Raw genomic sequence first — 15,607 nt, 5'->3', positions numbered from 1 at the left:
TATATATATATATATATATATATATATATATATATATATATATATAAATCCCGAAATCCAAGCGGGATGGATGTGTGTTGAGCAAGACTCGTGTGTGTTATCCCAACGGGAGCGAGGAGAACCCCCGCAGCGCGCAAGAATCAGCCGATCGGAGGGCATCATTTTTCGGTGAGGCTCCGCCCGGCAGTGCTGATCCATCTCTACGGGGCGACCAGAGACGTGGTCGAACAATTCGATGCAGCCTCCTTTGAGGCGGAGCGCCTCGACGCCAAGGCGCGGCGGTCAATGGAGGAGGTTTCTTCCCGAGAGGCAGAGGAGGCAGAGGTGGACGACGAGGATAAAGGCATAGAAGTGGAGGATAAGGAAGAGGGTTTGTGACCTAATGGAGAGAGAGAACGTCGCTTGAGACCCTCGGCCCGTCCACCATCGAATCCCGAACTTTGATGGAGCACTGATGGCGGCAAAAATTGTGAGTTAGGTTTTCTCTCTCTCCTTTTGTTTTCCTAATTTATTTCATAAATTTTGTTGCGAGTAATGATCTGGTGACAATGTGATCACTGAAAGGTCAAGTTGTTCGCATAATGCTGCCACTTAGATTTGTCAGTGGGTGTTTGTGGATTTTTTAGTAAAAGAAATGAGATGATTTCTACGTGGAAGTCAACCTGCAACCCGTTTAATAGATGGCTCAACCCGAAACCCATGTAATCGAGTCGTGTCGACCTGACCCATTTATTAAACGGGTTAACCGTGTCGTGTCCGGTTACCCGTTTAATAAATGGGTCAGGTTCGTGTTTGCCACATCCGACCCGTTTAATAAACGGGTCGGGTTTGTGTTGAGGTATGCTGATCTGCCAACCCGTCGACACGACCCACGGGTTGTTGACATGTGATTCTTTCCCACAAGTGGCTGTCATTCTCATAAACACTTGCTGGCTTTTCTGACTGAACTCTTCTTTTGTGGACTTGGGCCAACTCATGAAAAATATCTGGATTCTTGGTCTAATGAAAAGTCAACATGCATGGTCTAAATTGGGACTAGTAGGTCCAGAACTGTGAAAATCATTTTCAACAAAGATTATGGCTTGTTGGCATGACTAATATTTGCAGATCCAACCGGGATAAAATACCACACAAAACTTATGCTATTGATTATGAGCAAGATGTGAATTCAATTTATGGTATTCGTGTAGATTCTTTAGATTTTTCTCGGGTTTTCAAAGTCCAAAATCATGATCCGTTTCAATTTGTTCCATCAACTAATGGAGCTAAATCTACCAAAAGATTGACCCGCTGAGTTTAGAGTTTTACAATATTGGCTTGTATGGATGGATTTGTCAAAAATAATAGGGATATTAATGCTAAAATTCTTTGTTAGATGTCAGACAAAACCCTGTTTTCGATGATCCGAAAAGATGGAACCGGGTTTTCAGATGATGCATTTTCCTATCCAATTCAAAGTCTGCATCCACCATTACCTATCTGATTCGATCAAAGTCTCCAGATCCAGATAGAAAACCGAATCGTCTAAGGACACCTCATTCACCAATGCATAACAGTGCGTTTACCAAGAAGAGCACGAAAGAGTCAAGTGCTGCTGCCAGTCTCACTAAGAGGGTTATAAATTGTGAACTAAATGCCAAACATTTTTCTCGTTTTATACGTGGCAAGGAATGAGTCCGATGCTTATTATGAAAGCACACTCACAGTCAGGTACTACCATTTATCATCCAACCGAATTCTCTCTCTCTCTCCTGTATGTATTTTTTCTTTAGCGACAATCCGAGCTTCGACGAGCGCCCTGTGAATTCGGTAACGTCAACCGAAGCCCCACATAACAAAAGTCATCGTCGTGTTGGAAAGTTGGTTGCCTCCCCGCCTCTCTCTTATGGATCCAATGGTCTTCCTTCCTCCTTCCCATAGCGACTTTGGCCTCGGGAGAGCGCTCCTTCCCTCGTTCCTGCCTCACCCACATCGTTTCTTCTGCCAAATTCGTGGAAACCGTCAAACCCACTTCCATTCTACAGCAAAATAGAGGCTCCCCACAAAGTTTTCTTCCCAAAAATTTCCGAGGGAGAAATCCCGGTTTTGGGGATCCCCACCTAAGGAATTGGGGTTGGTTTCTTTCTGTTGTTGGTTTGCTATTCTTCTTCTTGGTGGCTGGGAATGGATGTGTACATCTCGGATGAGTTGCTGGGCACCTTTGCGCCCATCCTAGTCTACTGGATGTACTCTGGGATTTACGTCTTGTTGGACGTCTTCGAGAATTATCGGTTGCACTCCAGAGCGGAGGAGGAGACAAAGAATCTCGTCTCCAAATCGACGGTCGTCAAAGGGGTTCTTCTCCAACAAGCAATCCAAGCCGTCGTCGCCATCACCTTGTTTGCGGTATGTTCTTTAGAGTTAATCCATTGCCTCTGAGAGCGGTTGGTGGGCATTCATTGTTTTGATTACATGGATTTTACAAGTTTTCCTTTCTTTCTTATGCTGATGTAGTTTTTGTCTTGTGATTGCTTTTACTTGTCTGCGTGAACTTAGTGTTTTTTCTATTAGTGGAAAGGTTTGGTTCCTCTAATTGTGTTTGAGAATTCGTATTCTGGGGTGAATTGGGCCTTTCAGGAGGCCCTATTTTGTGCTCTGGATGGAATTTTGTGCCTCGACTCTTTCAAGAGTAACTCACGATTCGATGCTTTCATGAAAGCTGGTTGTGCTTATGTTGGTATGACCAGTCAGTTGATTTTTTTTATTCCTTTTAGCTATTTTTGTCATATTTATAATTCAAACTGGAGTAGAATGGTGCTTCCACTTTAGATTGACTTCTTAATTGAAAGTGAGAGAAGTTGCAATCAAATTATTTCAGTTGATCTTTGTTGTACCCTTTTAAGGGGAAAATGTCTTTTATGCTTTAAATGAATTTAGACGTACAGTTGCACAAGTTTCAGATAATTTAAATTAATGTGTTTGATATGCTCACCACGTTCTTCATGCAAATAGGATATTTTTCTTGACATTCTTGGTGATATTTCTTGGAAGCAGGAAGCTGCTATTGTTCATGAATGATATACTTAGCTAAAGATGGGTGATCAATTGCATATGGACATGATTATAGTTGGTGAAGGGAATGGGCTGCTTGCTACTTGGATTTGTCTCATTGGTATTGGGCTCATTTGAGCTTGGAAATAGGCTTATCCAGCTGAATACATGCCTTTTTGCAGGCTCTCTAAGGCCCCAAATTTCAAACTTGCGAACCTTTTCAGAAAAACAGGCAAGACACTAGAAATATCTCTTTCCTTCAGAGTTTGTTTATGAAATCAGCGGAAGATTTTTCTTTGATAAGGCAAACTGACAACTTTGGGCACATTAGCTAAAAGAATCAAAACTCGCAAGATTCGGATATCCTAAGGGAAATCCGATACAAACCCAAGCGTCCAGGACGCGAGCTAAGAGCAGGAAGAAGAAGTCTTGAAGCCATCTTGCAATCGCGTCATCGCCCGTAGTGTACCTAATCATCACCTGTACCCATAGAATGAGTTAGTTTCGCGAAAAACTAGTAGGTGCACAAGAGAGACTACAAGAAACTGAATTAAGCACATTTAATTCAGTAGGTTACGCAGTTTAAAGCAGATATGCAGTTAAACAGGTAAGCAATGCAAGCAGGTGAATAGTGCAAACACATAAGCAGTACAAGCGAATAAGGTGTGCGAGCGAGTAAGTAGTGCAAGCGAGTAAGCAATGCAAATGCGTAAGTAGTGCAAACAGTAAGCAGTTCAACGCAAGTAAGTAGTGCACCTGACCAACGCAGCATACGATCTATTTGATCGTAAGATGTGAACTACTACGCAACAAGCTTGTCCTCGTTCCTAGAACGAGGTCTCTGCATCTAATCACCATCGGGACATAGTTTGTCACTCGCTACTTCTAACCAACGCTTTGTCCTGAACGACCTTAATCTATCCTCATCTCTCAAAGTCTTACGCGGCTAACCATCACCGGTTATGACGCACTAAGGCGTCATACCTTCTCAGAAAAGCTCACCCTTCCGTAGAAGGTCCAAAACATGATCACTAACTCAAATCGCTAACGATCTGATTCTCACACCTGAGTCAAGCATGTAATTATGCTAAAACAGAAAGCCAAAACTATGAATTCATAGTTGGCTATTACAAATAATCTCAGAAGATCGTCACAGCTCACCATAACCTTTTATGGTAAGCAAAAACACAAGATCCACGTCGGATCATTCGGTCCGAGAGATATACGATCAGACAAGGAATTACCGCCCTAGAGGGTATACCTGATCTTGGACCCTACACTTCCTCACAGGAGTTCACCGTCTTTGCGGCTACTCGTTCGTGGACAATGTACATCCTCACAGAGATCTCCCACTCTAGCCGGGTTACCTGATATGGGAAATGTATAACCTCACAGCGAAACCTTTGGGAGATCAGTCCCTAACAAATGCCATATCCAATGAAAATCATTACGATACATGCATCCATACAAATGACCGCTCTCAGGGTCGATAGCCACTAATACAAACAACAAGATCAACGTCGGATCACCTGGTCTGGGAAATATATAACCTCACAAGGAATTCCGCCTTAGACGGTATACTTGGTCTTGGACCATACACTTTCTTACAGGAGTTCACCGTCTTTGCGGCTACCCGTTCGTGGACAGTGTACATCCTCACAGAGAATCTACCACTCTAGTCAGGTACCTGGTCTTGATCATACACGCCCTCGCAGATAATCCTTTGGAGATCAGGTGCTCGACAAACACCCTACTCGGTGATACACGCATCTATACAATCGACTGCTCCGAACAGTTTACTGCTCTCGATGTCAGTAGCCACAATATGGGCACAAGCATGTATATCAACAATATTTATCGTATTACTCCACGCAGAAGCATATAATCCTACGCATCGTATGATTGCCACAAGGAATATTGCAATCCTCAAATAGGCCCTCAAAGCATGTGTAAACGACACATGAGAACGCGCAGATATGGCAATTCAGTTGATTCTATGGGCGAAGGGTAACTAACTCTACCCGTCAGCCAAACAAAACAACTGAATAAGACAAACACTCATAACAATGCTCGTAAAACATATAATTACCATAAAATGACTCAGTCCATCGACAAGTAATTAAATTAATTGTAAGGCATAAACCATTACATCATAAGCCATTCATAAGCAATCATACGACAACAGTTATATCACAATATGTAAGCAGCTTATAAGACAAGCGGCCACATCAATCCTAGTTGCCACCAGTTCGTAGATTACGAACTTTATGCAATCACATCAATCATAAGAGATGCAAGTCAACAAGTGCTACGCTACAATAAGCACCAAACAGTTCGACCAAGGGATAAAGCAAGTTACATGCTAATATGTAGCAACTGGTATAATGCTATTATTATAAGCATTTAACTAGTATGAGAAACTCTTTATTACTCCGCAAAGAACTGCGTAAGCAGTTTAACCAACTAGAGTAACACCTTGACAGACGTGCACAGTTCAACGAGTAGCATACTGAACTATCGAGCAAGCAAGCGAATTAGTAGTGCAAGCGAAGCAGTAGTGTAAGTGAATCAGTAGTGCAAGCGAATCCGTAGTGCAAGCGAATCTCACGACCCACGACCAGTGTGAACAGACCTTATGTTTCGATAATTACTGGCCTGCAGGTACGCGCAGGCAAAACGTAGAAACAACTGAGACTAGTTCGGGCTTCTGTTATTCTATGTATTTTCAATAACCCGAATAGCTAGTTGAGTCCGCTCCAAAGGGGACGACATTAGCCGAGAGAGGATTCCCCAGAGGCTGAAAAGCAGTGCCACGGATGTATCCAACTTTGCAGAAGTGTTGAGCTAACTTGTGTAGCCTCTATCCCCTAACTCCAATGACTGGGGAGGCCGGATCTTTGCCCGTGGGGTGGTTGTTAACAACCTGTCCATTGGAGTTTTTGTACCGATTTGTTCTCTCCCTTGACAGACAACCAGAAGCGAACGGGTGCGTTAGGGGTTGCTTAACTAACGACCAATTCTATGCTGTGGTATTTAAACCACTCGAGCATCTTGCCTGTGAAGGCGAATGTGAGGCCATTTATGTGATTACAACATTTTGCATTTAGCGCTGTTCGAGGTTGCACGACCGTCTCATCCGATCATCGCAGTACTAGACGTGTCGTGCACGACTACAAGTACTCTAGGATGAAGGGGGTATAACTCCTCAATAGAAGCCCCAACAGGAGTGTTTCACAAAGATGTAAAGTTTATCAACTTTACTCTATCTTTTGAAACAGCAGTACCTTGTGCCAACATTATGCATGTGATTATCTCGAATCACATCCGCTATCGGGGTATCTACATGTCTCGCATGACTCGATATCGGCCTCGATAGACGGGATACAGGTTTCTCAACAAAACACCCGCTACGAAGTTCGCTCGAACCCCCAATTCGGGATCACCCGAGATATGCCAAAAAGGCGAGCAGAACTAGCCAGTCACATCCTTCCAAATGCTTCGATTTGGAGCAGTCTTTGATGCTTTTGCGCAGCTCCCTGAAATCTCAAGTCGACTCTGCAGGACTGCACACACGAAGAGCCAGGATCCTTGCGAGGTATCCCTCTCCTTAAACGGAGGTGTATCGCCAGCTCCCAACTGAACTCTTGTCGCAAGAGTGAGTGATAGATGTCTCTTGCATCCTCCACGAGGATGCCTTTAAGGCATACGCAAAGAGCAAGAACCTGCACGTCATCTGCAAAAAGCAAGGCAATACCAACACATATGCAAAAGCAAGAGCCTAGGCGCAACGACAAAGTAAAGGCGGTAAGCAGAAGTGCAATGCAAACCCTCGCACAACGCGCGACGGCAAGTAAAAACTGTAAGCAGGAGTGCAACGCAGAACCTTTGCACGATGCGCAATGGCAAAATAAAGGAACTGTAAACAGGAGTGCAACACAAAACCTGTGCACGATGCGCAACGGCAAAGTAAAGGACAAGGATCGCGAAACTGCGTCCTTGTGTTAAATGCGTACTCATATAAATATATATAATATATATATGCATATATATTTATTTAATTGTCCTTTTTAGTTAATTGAACTCAATTCAATTGTCCAAGTCTTCTGTGCAATCTTCCTCTACCTTTGAGAGTTGCAAGATTGTTGTCGTCCGCGGATGTACGCGATTGGCGGCTCGAGTCGTGGAGCGCGAGCGGGATCCGTCGTACGAGCTGCAAAAGTAACGATATTAGCAAGCTAATACCAAAATAGAAAGTCAGAGGCACTATCGCCGTTCTGACGTAAGGGAAATAGAGGCAGGGGCATCGTGCGCATGCGCACCTGCTATAAGCGAAAGAAGCAGGGGCCGCGAGCCCCTGCTGACTTGTTGTCAGCGGACTCCGAGGAGGCAGGGGGTTGCACCCCTGCCCTCATAAAGCGAGGGCAAGCAGGGTTGCGCCCCTGCCTGACAAAGTAGAAGAGAGGCAAGGGCAGATCCCCTGCCTGTCAGCAACGAAGGGGAGGCAGGGGGCTTCGCCCTTGCCAGACGACATACAAAGAGGGAGGCAGGGGGCCTTGCCCCTGCGTGCCGAAGAACAACAGAGGCAGGGGCGATGCCCCTGCCTAAAGAGAGAAAAGGCACAGGGAAAAGCGAAGCGAGGGGGCTTGCCCCGACCCATCGAAAAACAACGAAGAGGCACAGGGAGGGCTCGACCCCCTCCCTTGCCGCAACAAGGAGCAGGGAGGGGCTCGACCACCTCCCCCCTTCAAAACAACAAGCAGGGAGGGGGCTCAGCCCCTCCCCTGCCAACACAAAGAGCAGGGAGGGGGCTCAGCCCCTCCCCTGTCATAACACGAAGCAGGGAGGGGGCTTAGCCCCTCCCCTGTCATGATAGGGAACAAGGAGCAGGGAGGAGGGGCTCGACCCCTCCCCTGCCGCAACAGAAGCAGGGAGGGGTCATGCCTCTCCCCTGCCGTAACAGAAGCAGGGAGGGGTCGTGCCCCTCCCCTGCCAAACAGAGGGAACAGAGAGGAGGGGGGCGAGTCCCTCCTCTGCCGTAACAGGAGGCAGGGAGGAGGGCTCGGCCCCTCCCCTGCCTTGACAGAGGAAAAACATAGAAGAGAGGAGGCGAGCCCCTCCTCTGCCGAAAGAACCACGAAGAGGCAGGGGCTCTGCCCCTGCCGAAAAACCCACAAAAAGGCAAGGGGCAGAAGACCCTGCCGAAAGGGTGGGCCGACACAGGGAGCTTCGCTTTCTGCCGGCAAAACAAGAGGGACAGGGGGAGCGGAGCCCCCTGCCGACACAGTGAGTGACAGGGGGCGGAGCCCCCTGCCGGTGAATGGCGACGATAGGGGGCTCTGCCCCCCTGTCAATCGACCTAAAGAGAGACAGGCTGGGGGGAGTCCCCCTGCCGACGACAGGGGGCTCAGCTCCCCCCCCCGTCGGCCGATCTTGAGAAAGGCAGGGGGTAACCCCCTGCCGATGAGAGGCGACGGCAGGGGGCGCTGCCCCCCTGTCGGTCGACCCCACACCGAGAAGAAGAAGTGGAAGAGGAGGCAGAAGGAAGAGATAAGTGGGGAGGTGGAAGCGTACTTGGGGTCGTCAGAGCCTTCGCAGCACAGAGAGGGAAGGAGATGGCCCGCAACAACGGCGCCGAAGGGAGGTCGCAGGTGGAGGCGACGTCGAAGGGAGAAGGGAAGAGAGAACGAGAGACAGTGAGGGAGAGAGAGTAGGTCGGGGAAGAGAGACCGAGAGACGAGAGGGGGAAGAGGCGCTGAGGGGGAGAGAGACCGAGAGAGGAAGAAGGGGGGCGGGGGTTCTCTTTGAACCCCTGCCTCACTGTCTTCAAAAGACACGGGAGGCGGTGCCTCCCTTTCGGGTCCGGGTCAGGTCCGGGTCCGGATTCGGATCCGACCCGAATCCAAGCTTAATTTTTTTTTTCAGTTTATTACATCCTACCCTCCTTAAAATAATTTCGTCCACGAAATTACCTTGACCTACATTAGTAAAAATACAAGTCAGGGTAATTTTTCCTAATATTTGACCATTCATCAGCTGAATCTTTGTTCGAGTTTCTTGCCATCCTTGGAGTAAACAAGGAAATACTTAAGATCAAAATCTCAGGAAGCTCGAAAAAGAAGCCAAAAACGTCTATACTATTCATGCGTAACATGAGTAGTTCACAAAAAACCCAGCAATGCTGGTACATAAGCATAACATGTCAAGTCATTTAGCTTAACAACGCTAAAAACATCTATAAAATAAGAAAAATTCTATACTTACAGTGCGATGCGGATGCTCAATGTTCAAGAATCCTTACTTTCCTTAGCTCTGATACCAAGTTGTAACGCCTCAAATTTCAAACTTGCGAACCTTTTCAGAAAAACAGGCAAGAGACTAGAAATATCTCTTTCCTTCAGAGTTTGTTTATGAAATCAACGAAAGATTTTTCTTTGATAAATCATAAGGCAAGCTGACAACTTTGGGCACGTTAGCTAAAAGAACCAAAACTCGCAAGATTCAGATATCTCAAGGGAAATCCGATACAAACCCAAGCGTCCAGGATGCGAGCTAAGAGCAGGAAGAAGAAGTCTTGAAGCCATCTTGCAACGCGTCATCGCCCGTAGTGTACCTAATCATCACCTGTACCCATAGAATGAGTTAGTTTCGCGAAAAACTAGTAGGTGCACAAGAGAGACTACAAGAAACTGAATTAAGTACATTTAATTCAGTAGGTTACGCAGTTTAAAGCAGATATGCAGTTAAACAGGTAAGCAATGCAAGCAGGTGAATAGTGCAAACACATGAGCAGTACAAGCGAATAAGGTGTGCGAGCGAGTAAGTAGTGCAAGCGAGTAAGCAATGCAAATGCGTAAGTAGTGCCAACAGTAAGCAGTTCAACGCAAGTAAGTAGTGCAACTGACCAACGCAACATACGATCCATTTGATCGTAAGCTGTGAACTACTACGCAACAAGCTTGTCCTCGTTCCTAGAACGAGGTCTCTGCATCTAATCACCATCGGGACATAGTTTGTCACTCGCTACTTCTAACCAACGCTTTGTCCCGAACGACCTTAATCTATCCTCATCTCTCAAAGTCTTACGCGGCTAACCGTCACCGGTTATGACGCACTAAGGCGTCATACCTTCTCAGAAAAGCTCACCCTTCCGTAGAAGGTCCAAAACATGATCACTAACTCAAATCGCTAACGATCTGATTCTCACACCTGAGTCAAGCATGTAATTATGCTAAAACAGAAAGCCAAAACTATGAATTCATAGTTGGCTATCACAAACAATCTCAGAAGATCGTCATAACTCACCATAACTTTTTATGGTAAGCAAAAACACAAGATCCACGTCGGATCATTCGGTCCGAGAGATATACGACCGAACAAGGAATTACCGCCCAAGAGGGTATACCTGATCTTGGATCCTACACTTCCTCACAGGAGTTCACCATCTTTGTGGCTACCCGTTCGTGGACAATGTACATCCTCATAGAGATCTCCCACTCTAGCCGGGTCACCTGATCTGGGAAATGTATAACCTCACAGCGAAACCTTTGGGAGATCAGTCCCTAACAAATGCCATATCCAATGAAAATCATTACGATACATGCATCCATACAAATGACCGCTCTCAGGGTCGATAGCCACTAATACAAACAACAAGATCAACGCCGGATCACCTGGTCTCGGAAATGTATAACCTCACAAGGAATTCCGCCTTAGACGGTATACTTGGTCTTGGACCATACACTTCCTCACAGGAGTTCACCGTCTTCGCGGCTACCCGTTCGTGGACAGTGTACATCCTCACAGAGAATCTACCACTCTAGTCGGGTACCTGGTCTTGATCATACACGCCCTCGCAGATAATCCTTTGGAGATCAGGTGCTCGACAAACACCCTACTTGGTGATACACGCATCTATACAATCGACTGCTCCGAACAGTTTACTGCTCTCGATGTGAGTAGCCACAATATGGGCACAAGCATGTATATCAACAATATGCATCGTATCACTCCACGCAGAAGCATATAATCCTACGCATCGTATGATTGCCATAAGGAATATTGCAATCCTCAAATAGGTCCTCAAAGCATGTGTAAACGACACATGAGAACGCGCAGATATGACAATTCAGTTGATTCTATGGGCGAAGGGTAACTAACTCTACCCGTCAGCCAAACAAAACAACTGAATAAGATAAGCACTCATAACAATGCTCGTAAAACATATAATTACCAAAAAATGGCTCAGTCCATCGACAAGAAATTAAATTAATTGTAAGGCATAAATCATTACATCATAAGCCATTCATAAGCAATCATACGACAACAGTTATATCAGAATATGTAAGCAGCTTATAAGACAAGCGGCCACATCAATCCTAGTTGCCACCAGTTCGTAGATTACGAGCTGTATGTAATCACATCAATCATAAGAGATGCAAGCCAACAAGTGCTACGCTACAATAAGCACCAAACAGTTCGACCAAGGGATAAAGCAAGTCACATGCTAATATGTAGCAACTGGTATAATGCTATTATTATAAGCATTTAACTAGTATGAGAAACTCCTTATTACTCCGCAAAGAACTGCGTAAGCAGTTTAACCAACTAGAGTAACGCCTTGACAGACGTGCACAGTTCAACGAGTAGCATACTGAACTATCGAGCAAGAAAGCGAATTAGTAGTGCAAGCGAAGCAGTAGTGCAAGTGAATCAGTAGTGCAAGCGAATCCGTAGTGCAAGCGAATGTCACGACCGACGACCAGTGTGAACAGACCTTATGTTTCGATAATTACTGGCCTGCGGGTACGCGCAGGCAAAACGTAGAAACAACTGAGACTAGTTCGGGCGTCTGTTATTCTATGTATTTTCAATAACCCGAATAGCTAGTTGAGTCCGCTCCAAAGGTGACGACATTAGCCGAGAGAGGATTCCCCAGAGGCTGAAAAGCAATGCCACGGATGCATCCAACTTTTGCAGAAGTGTTGAGCTAACTTGTGTAGCCTCTATCCCCTAACTCCAATGACTGGGGAGGCCAGATCTTTGCCTGTGGGGTGGTTGTTAACAACCTGTCCATTGGAGTTTTTGTACCGATCTGTCCTCTCCCTTGACAGACAACCAGAAGCGAACGAGTGCGTTAGGGGTTGCTTAACTAACGACCCATTCTATGCTGTGGTATTTAAACCACTTGAATATCTTGCCTGTGAAGGCGAATGTGAGGCCATTTATGTGATTACAACATTTTGCATTTAGCGCTGTTCGAGGTCGCACGAACGTCTCATCCGATCATCGCAGTACTAGACGTGTCGTGCACGACTACAAGTACTCTAGGATGAAGGGGGTATAACTTCTCAATAGAAGCCCCAACAGGAGTGTTTCACAAAGATGTAAACTTTATCAACTTTACTCTATCTTTTGAAACAACAGTACCTTGTGCCAACATTATGCATGTGATTATCTCGAATCACATCCGCTATCTCTCTACATGTCTCGCATGACTCGATACCGTCCTCGATAGACGGGATACATGTTTCTCAACAGAACACCCGCTAAGAAGTTCGCTCGAACCCCCAATTCGGGATCACCCTAGATATGCCAAAAAGGCGAGCAGAACCAGCCAGTCACATCCTTCCAAATGCTTCGATTTGGAGCAGTCTTTGATGCTTTTGCGCAGCTCCCTGAAATCTCAAGTCGACTGTGCAGGACTGCACACACGAAGAGCCAGGATCCTTGCGAGGTATCCCTCTCCTTAAACGGAGGTGTATCGCTAGCTCCCAACTGAACTCTTGTCGCAAGAGTGAGTGATAGATGTCTCTTGCATCCTCCACGAGGATGCCTTTAAGGCATACGCAAAGAGCAAGAACCTGCACGTCATCTGCAAAAGCAAGGCAATACCAACACATGCAAAAGCAAGGCAATAACAACACATGTGCAAAAGCAAGAGCCTTGGCGCAACGGCAAAGTAAAGGCGGTAAGCAGAAGTGCAACGCAAACCCTCGCACAACGCGTGACGGCAAGTAAAAACTGTAAGCAGTCGTGCAACGCAGAACCTTTGCATGATGCGCAACGGCAAAATAAAGGAACTGTAAACAGGAGTGCAACACAAAACCTGTGCGCGATGCGCAACGGCAAAGTAAAGGACAAAGATCGCGAAACCGCGTCCTTGAGTTAAATGCGTACTCATATAAATATATATGATATATATATGCATATATATTTATTTAATTGTCCTTTTTAGTTAATTGAACTCAATTCAATTGTCCAAGTCTTCTGTGCAATCTTCCCCTAGCTTTGAGAGTTGCAAGATTGTTGTCGTCCGCGGATGTACGCGATTGGCGGCTCGAGTCGTGGAGCGCGAGCGGGATCCGTCGTACGAGCTGCAAAAGTAACGATATTAGCAAGCTAATACCAAAATAGAAAGTCAGAGGCACTATCGCCGTTCTGACGTAAGGGAAACAGAGGCAGGGGCATCGTGCGCATGCGCACCTGCTATAAGCGCAAGAAGCAGAAGCAGGGGCTCGTCCGAGGAGGCAGGGGGTTGCACCCCTGCCCTCATAAAGCGAGGGCAAGGAGAGGCAAGGGCAGAGCCCCTGCCTGTCAGCAACGAAGGGGAGGCAGGGGGCTTCGCCCTTGCCAGACGACATACAAAGAGGGAGGCAGGGGGCCTTGCCCCTGCCTGCCGAAAAACAAAAGAGGCAGGGGCGATGCCCCTGCCTAAAGAGAGAAAAGGCACAGGGAAAAGCGAAGCGAGGGGGCTTGCCCCGACCCACCGAAAAACAACGAAGAGGCACAGGGAGGGCTCAACCCCCTCCCTTGCCGCAACAAGGAGCAGGGAGGGGCTCGACCCCCTCCCCCGTCAAAACAACAAGCAGGGAGAGGGATCAGCCCCTCCCCTGCCAACACAAACAGCAGGGAGGGGGCTCAGCCCCTCCCCTGTCATAACACGAAGCAGGGAGGGGGCTCAGCCCCTCCTCTGCCATGATAGGGAACAAGGAGCAGGGAGGAGGGGCTCAACCCCTCCTCTGCCGCAACAGAAGCAGGGAGGGGTCATGCCCCTCCCCTGCCGTAACAGAAGTAGGGAGGGGTCGTGCCCCTCCCTTGCCAAACAGAGGGAACAGAGAGGAGGGGGGCGAGCCCCTCCTCTGCCGTAACAGGAGGCAGGGTGGAGGGCTCGGCCCCTCCCCTGCCTTGACAGAGGAAAAACATAGAAGAGGGGAGGCGAGCCCCTCCTCTGCCGAAAGAACCACGAAGAGGCAGGGGCTCCGCCCCTGCCGAAAAACCCACAAAAAGGCAAGGGGCAGAAGCCTCTGCCGAAAGCGTGGGTCGACACAGGGAGCTTCGCTCCCTGTCGGCAAAACAAGAGGGACAGGGTGAGCGGAGCCCCCTGCCGACACAGTGAGTGACAGGGGGAGCGGATCCCCCTGCTGACACAGTGAGTGACAGGGGGCGGAGCCCCCCTGCCGACATAGTGAGTGACAGGGGGCAGAGCCCCCTGCCGACACAGTGAGTGACAGGGGGCGGAGCCCCCTGCCGGCGAATGGCGACGACAGGGGGCTCTGCCCCCCTGTCAATCGACCCAAAGAGAGACAGGCTTGGGGGAGTCCCCCTGTCGACGACAGGGGGCTCAGCTCCCCCCCCGTCGTCGGCCGATCTTGAGAAATGCAAGGGGTAACCCCCTGCCGATTTGAGGCGACGGTAGGGGGCGCTGCCCCCCTGTCGGTCGACCCCGCACCGAGAAGAAGAAGTGGAAGAGGAGGCAGAAGGAAGAGATAAGAGGGGAGGTGGAAGCGTACCTGGGGTCGCCGGAGCCTTCGCAGCACAGAGAGGGAAGGAGATGGCCGACAGCAACGGCGTCGGAGGGAGGTCGCAGGCGGCGGCGGCGGCGTCGAAGGGAGAAGGGAAGAGAGAACGAGAGACAGTGAGGGAGAGAGAGTAGGTCAGGGAAGAGAGACCGAGAGACGAGAGGGGGAAGAGGCGCTGAGGGGGAGAGAGACCGAGAGAGGAAGAAGGGGGGCGGGTGTTCTCTCTGAATCCCTGTCTCACTGTCTTCAAAAGACACGGGAGGCGGTGCCTCCCTTTCGGGTTCGGGTCCGGGTCCGGGTCAGGTCCGGGTCCGGGTCAGGTCCGGGTCCGGATCCGGATCCGACCCGAATCCAAGCTTAATTTTTTTTCCAGTTTATTACAGGCTCATCATGTTTGATGAGCTATGACAGAACAAAGGCTATGCAGCTTTTTATATGGTCCTCATCAAAATATTGACAATGTTTATTCTTGGATGAATTTAGAATAAGAGCAAATCTAACAGTCTTTGAGGATTACAAAAAGAAAAATTAATATTCATTCTTTAAAAAATAAATTTTGATGAATCATGCATGCTGTGCACGGACAATTGCATAGCCTTTGCCAAGCACATGCAATTCATAATATTATATAATGAATCATGTAATATGGAATTTATAGAAAATATAAAAGGCTTTAAAATAAAGAATTAAAGTAAGTAGTTCCTAGTGAGCTAATAGATCAGAATATTAATACAAATCAGATACGCAGTTCTTTGGGTTCACTTGAGCTTAGGATGTTG

The 15,607-nt window shown here is 47.5% G+C and overlaps 1 protein-coding gene across 2 annotated transcripts in view; it reads left to right on the top strand.

Moving 5' to 3' along the window:
• The first annotated feature begins 1,743 nt into the window (after positions 1-1,743).
• The window catches only part of LOC149816790 (sphinganine C4-monooxygenase 1-like), a 71,694-nt gene continuing 57,830 nt past the window's right edge, over positions 1,744-15,607 (top strand). The window contains exon 1 of one of the 2 annotated variants that reach the window (XM_089986717.1): positions 1,744-2,385. In XM_089986717.1, the coding sequence (XP_089842843.1) occupies positions 2,164-2,385 (222 nt within the window). In that variant the 5' untranslated portion in view covers positions 1,744-2,163. The remainder of the gene's footprint in view (positions 2,386-15,607) is intronic. The other variant, XM_089986716.1, reaches the window with a different exon arrangement.

This window comes from Nuphar pumila, chromosome 14 (genome assembly GCF_984573655.1).
Source record: "Nuphar pumila chromosome 14, dmNupPumi1.hap1.1, whole genome shotgun sequence".
NCBI classification, from domain to species: domain Eukaryota; kingdom Viridiplantae; phylum Streptophyta; class Magnoliopsida; order Nymphaeales; family Nymphaeaceae; genus Nuphar; species Nuphar pumila.
Note: the sequence above shows the minus strand (reverse complement) of the source record. Positions and strands in the feature narration are given on the sequence as shown.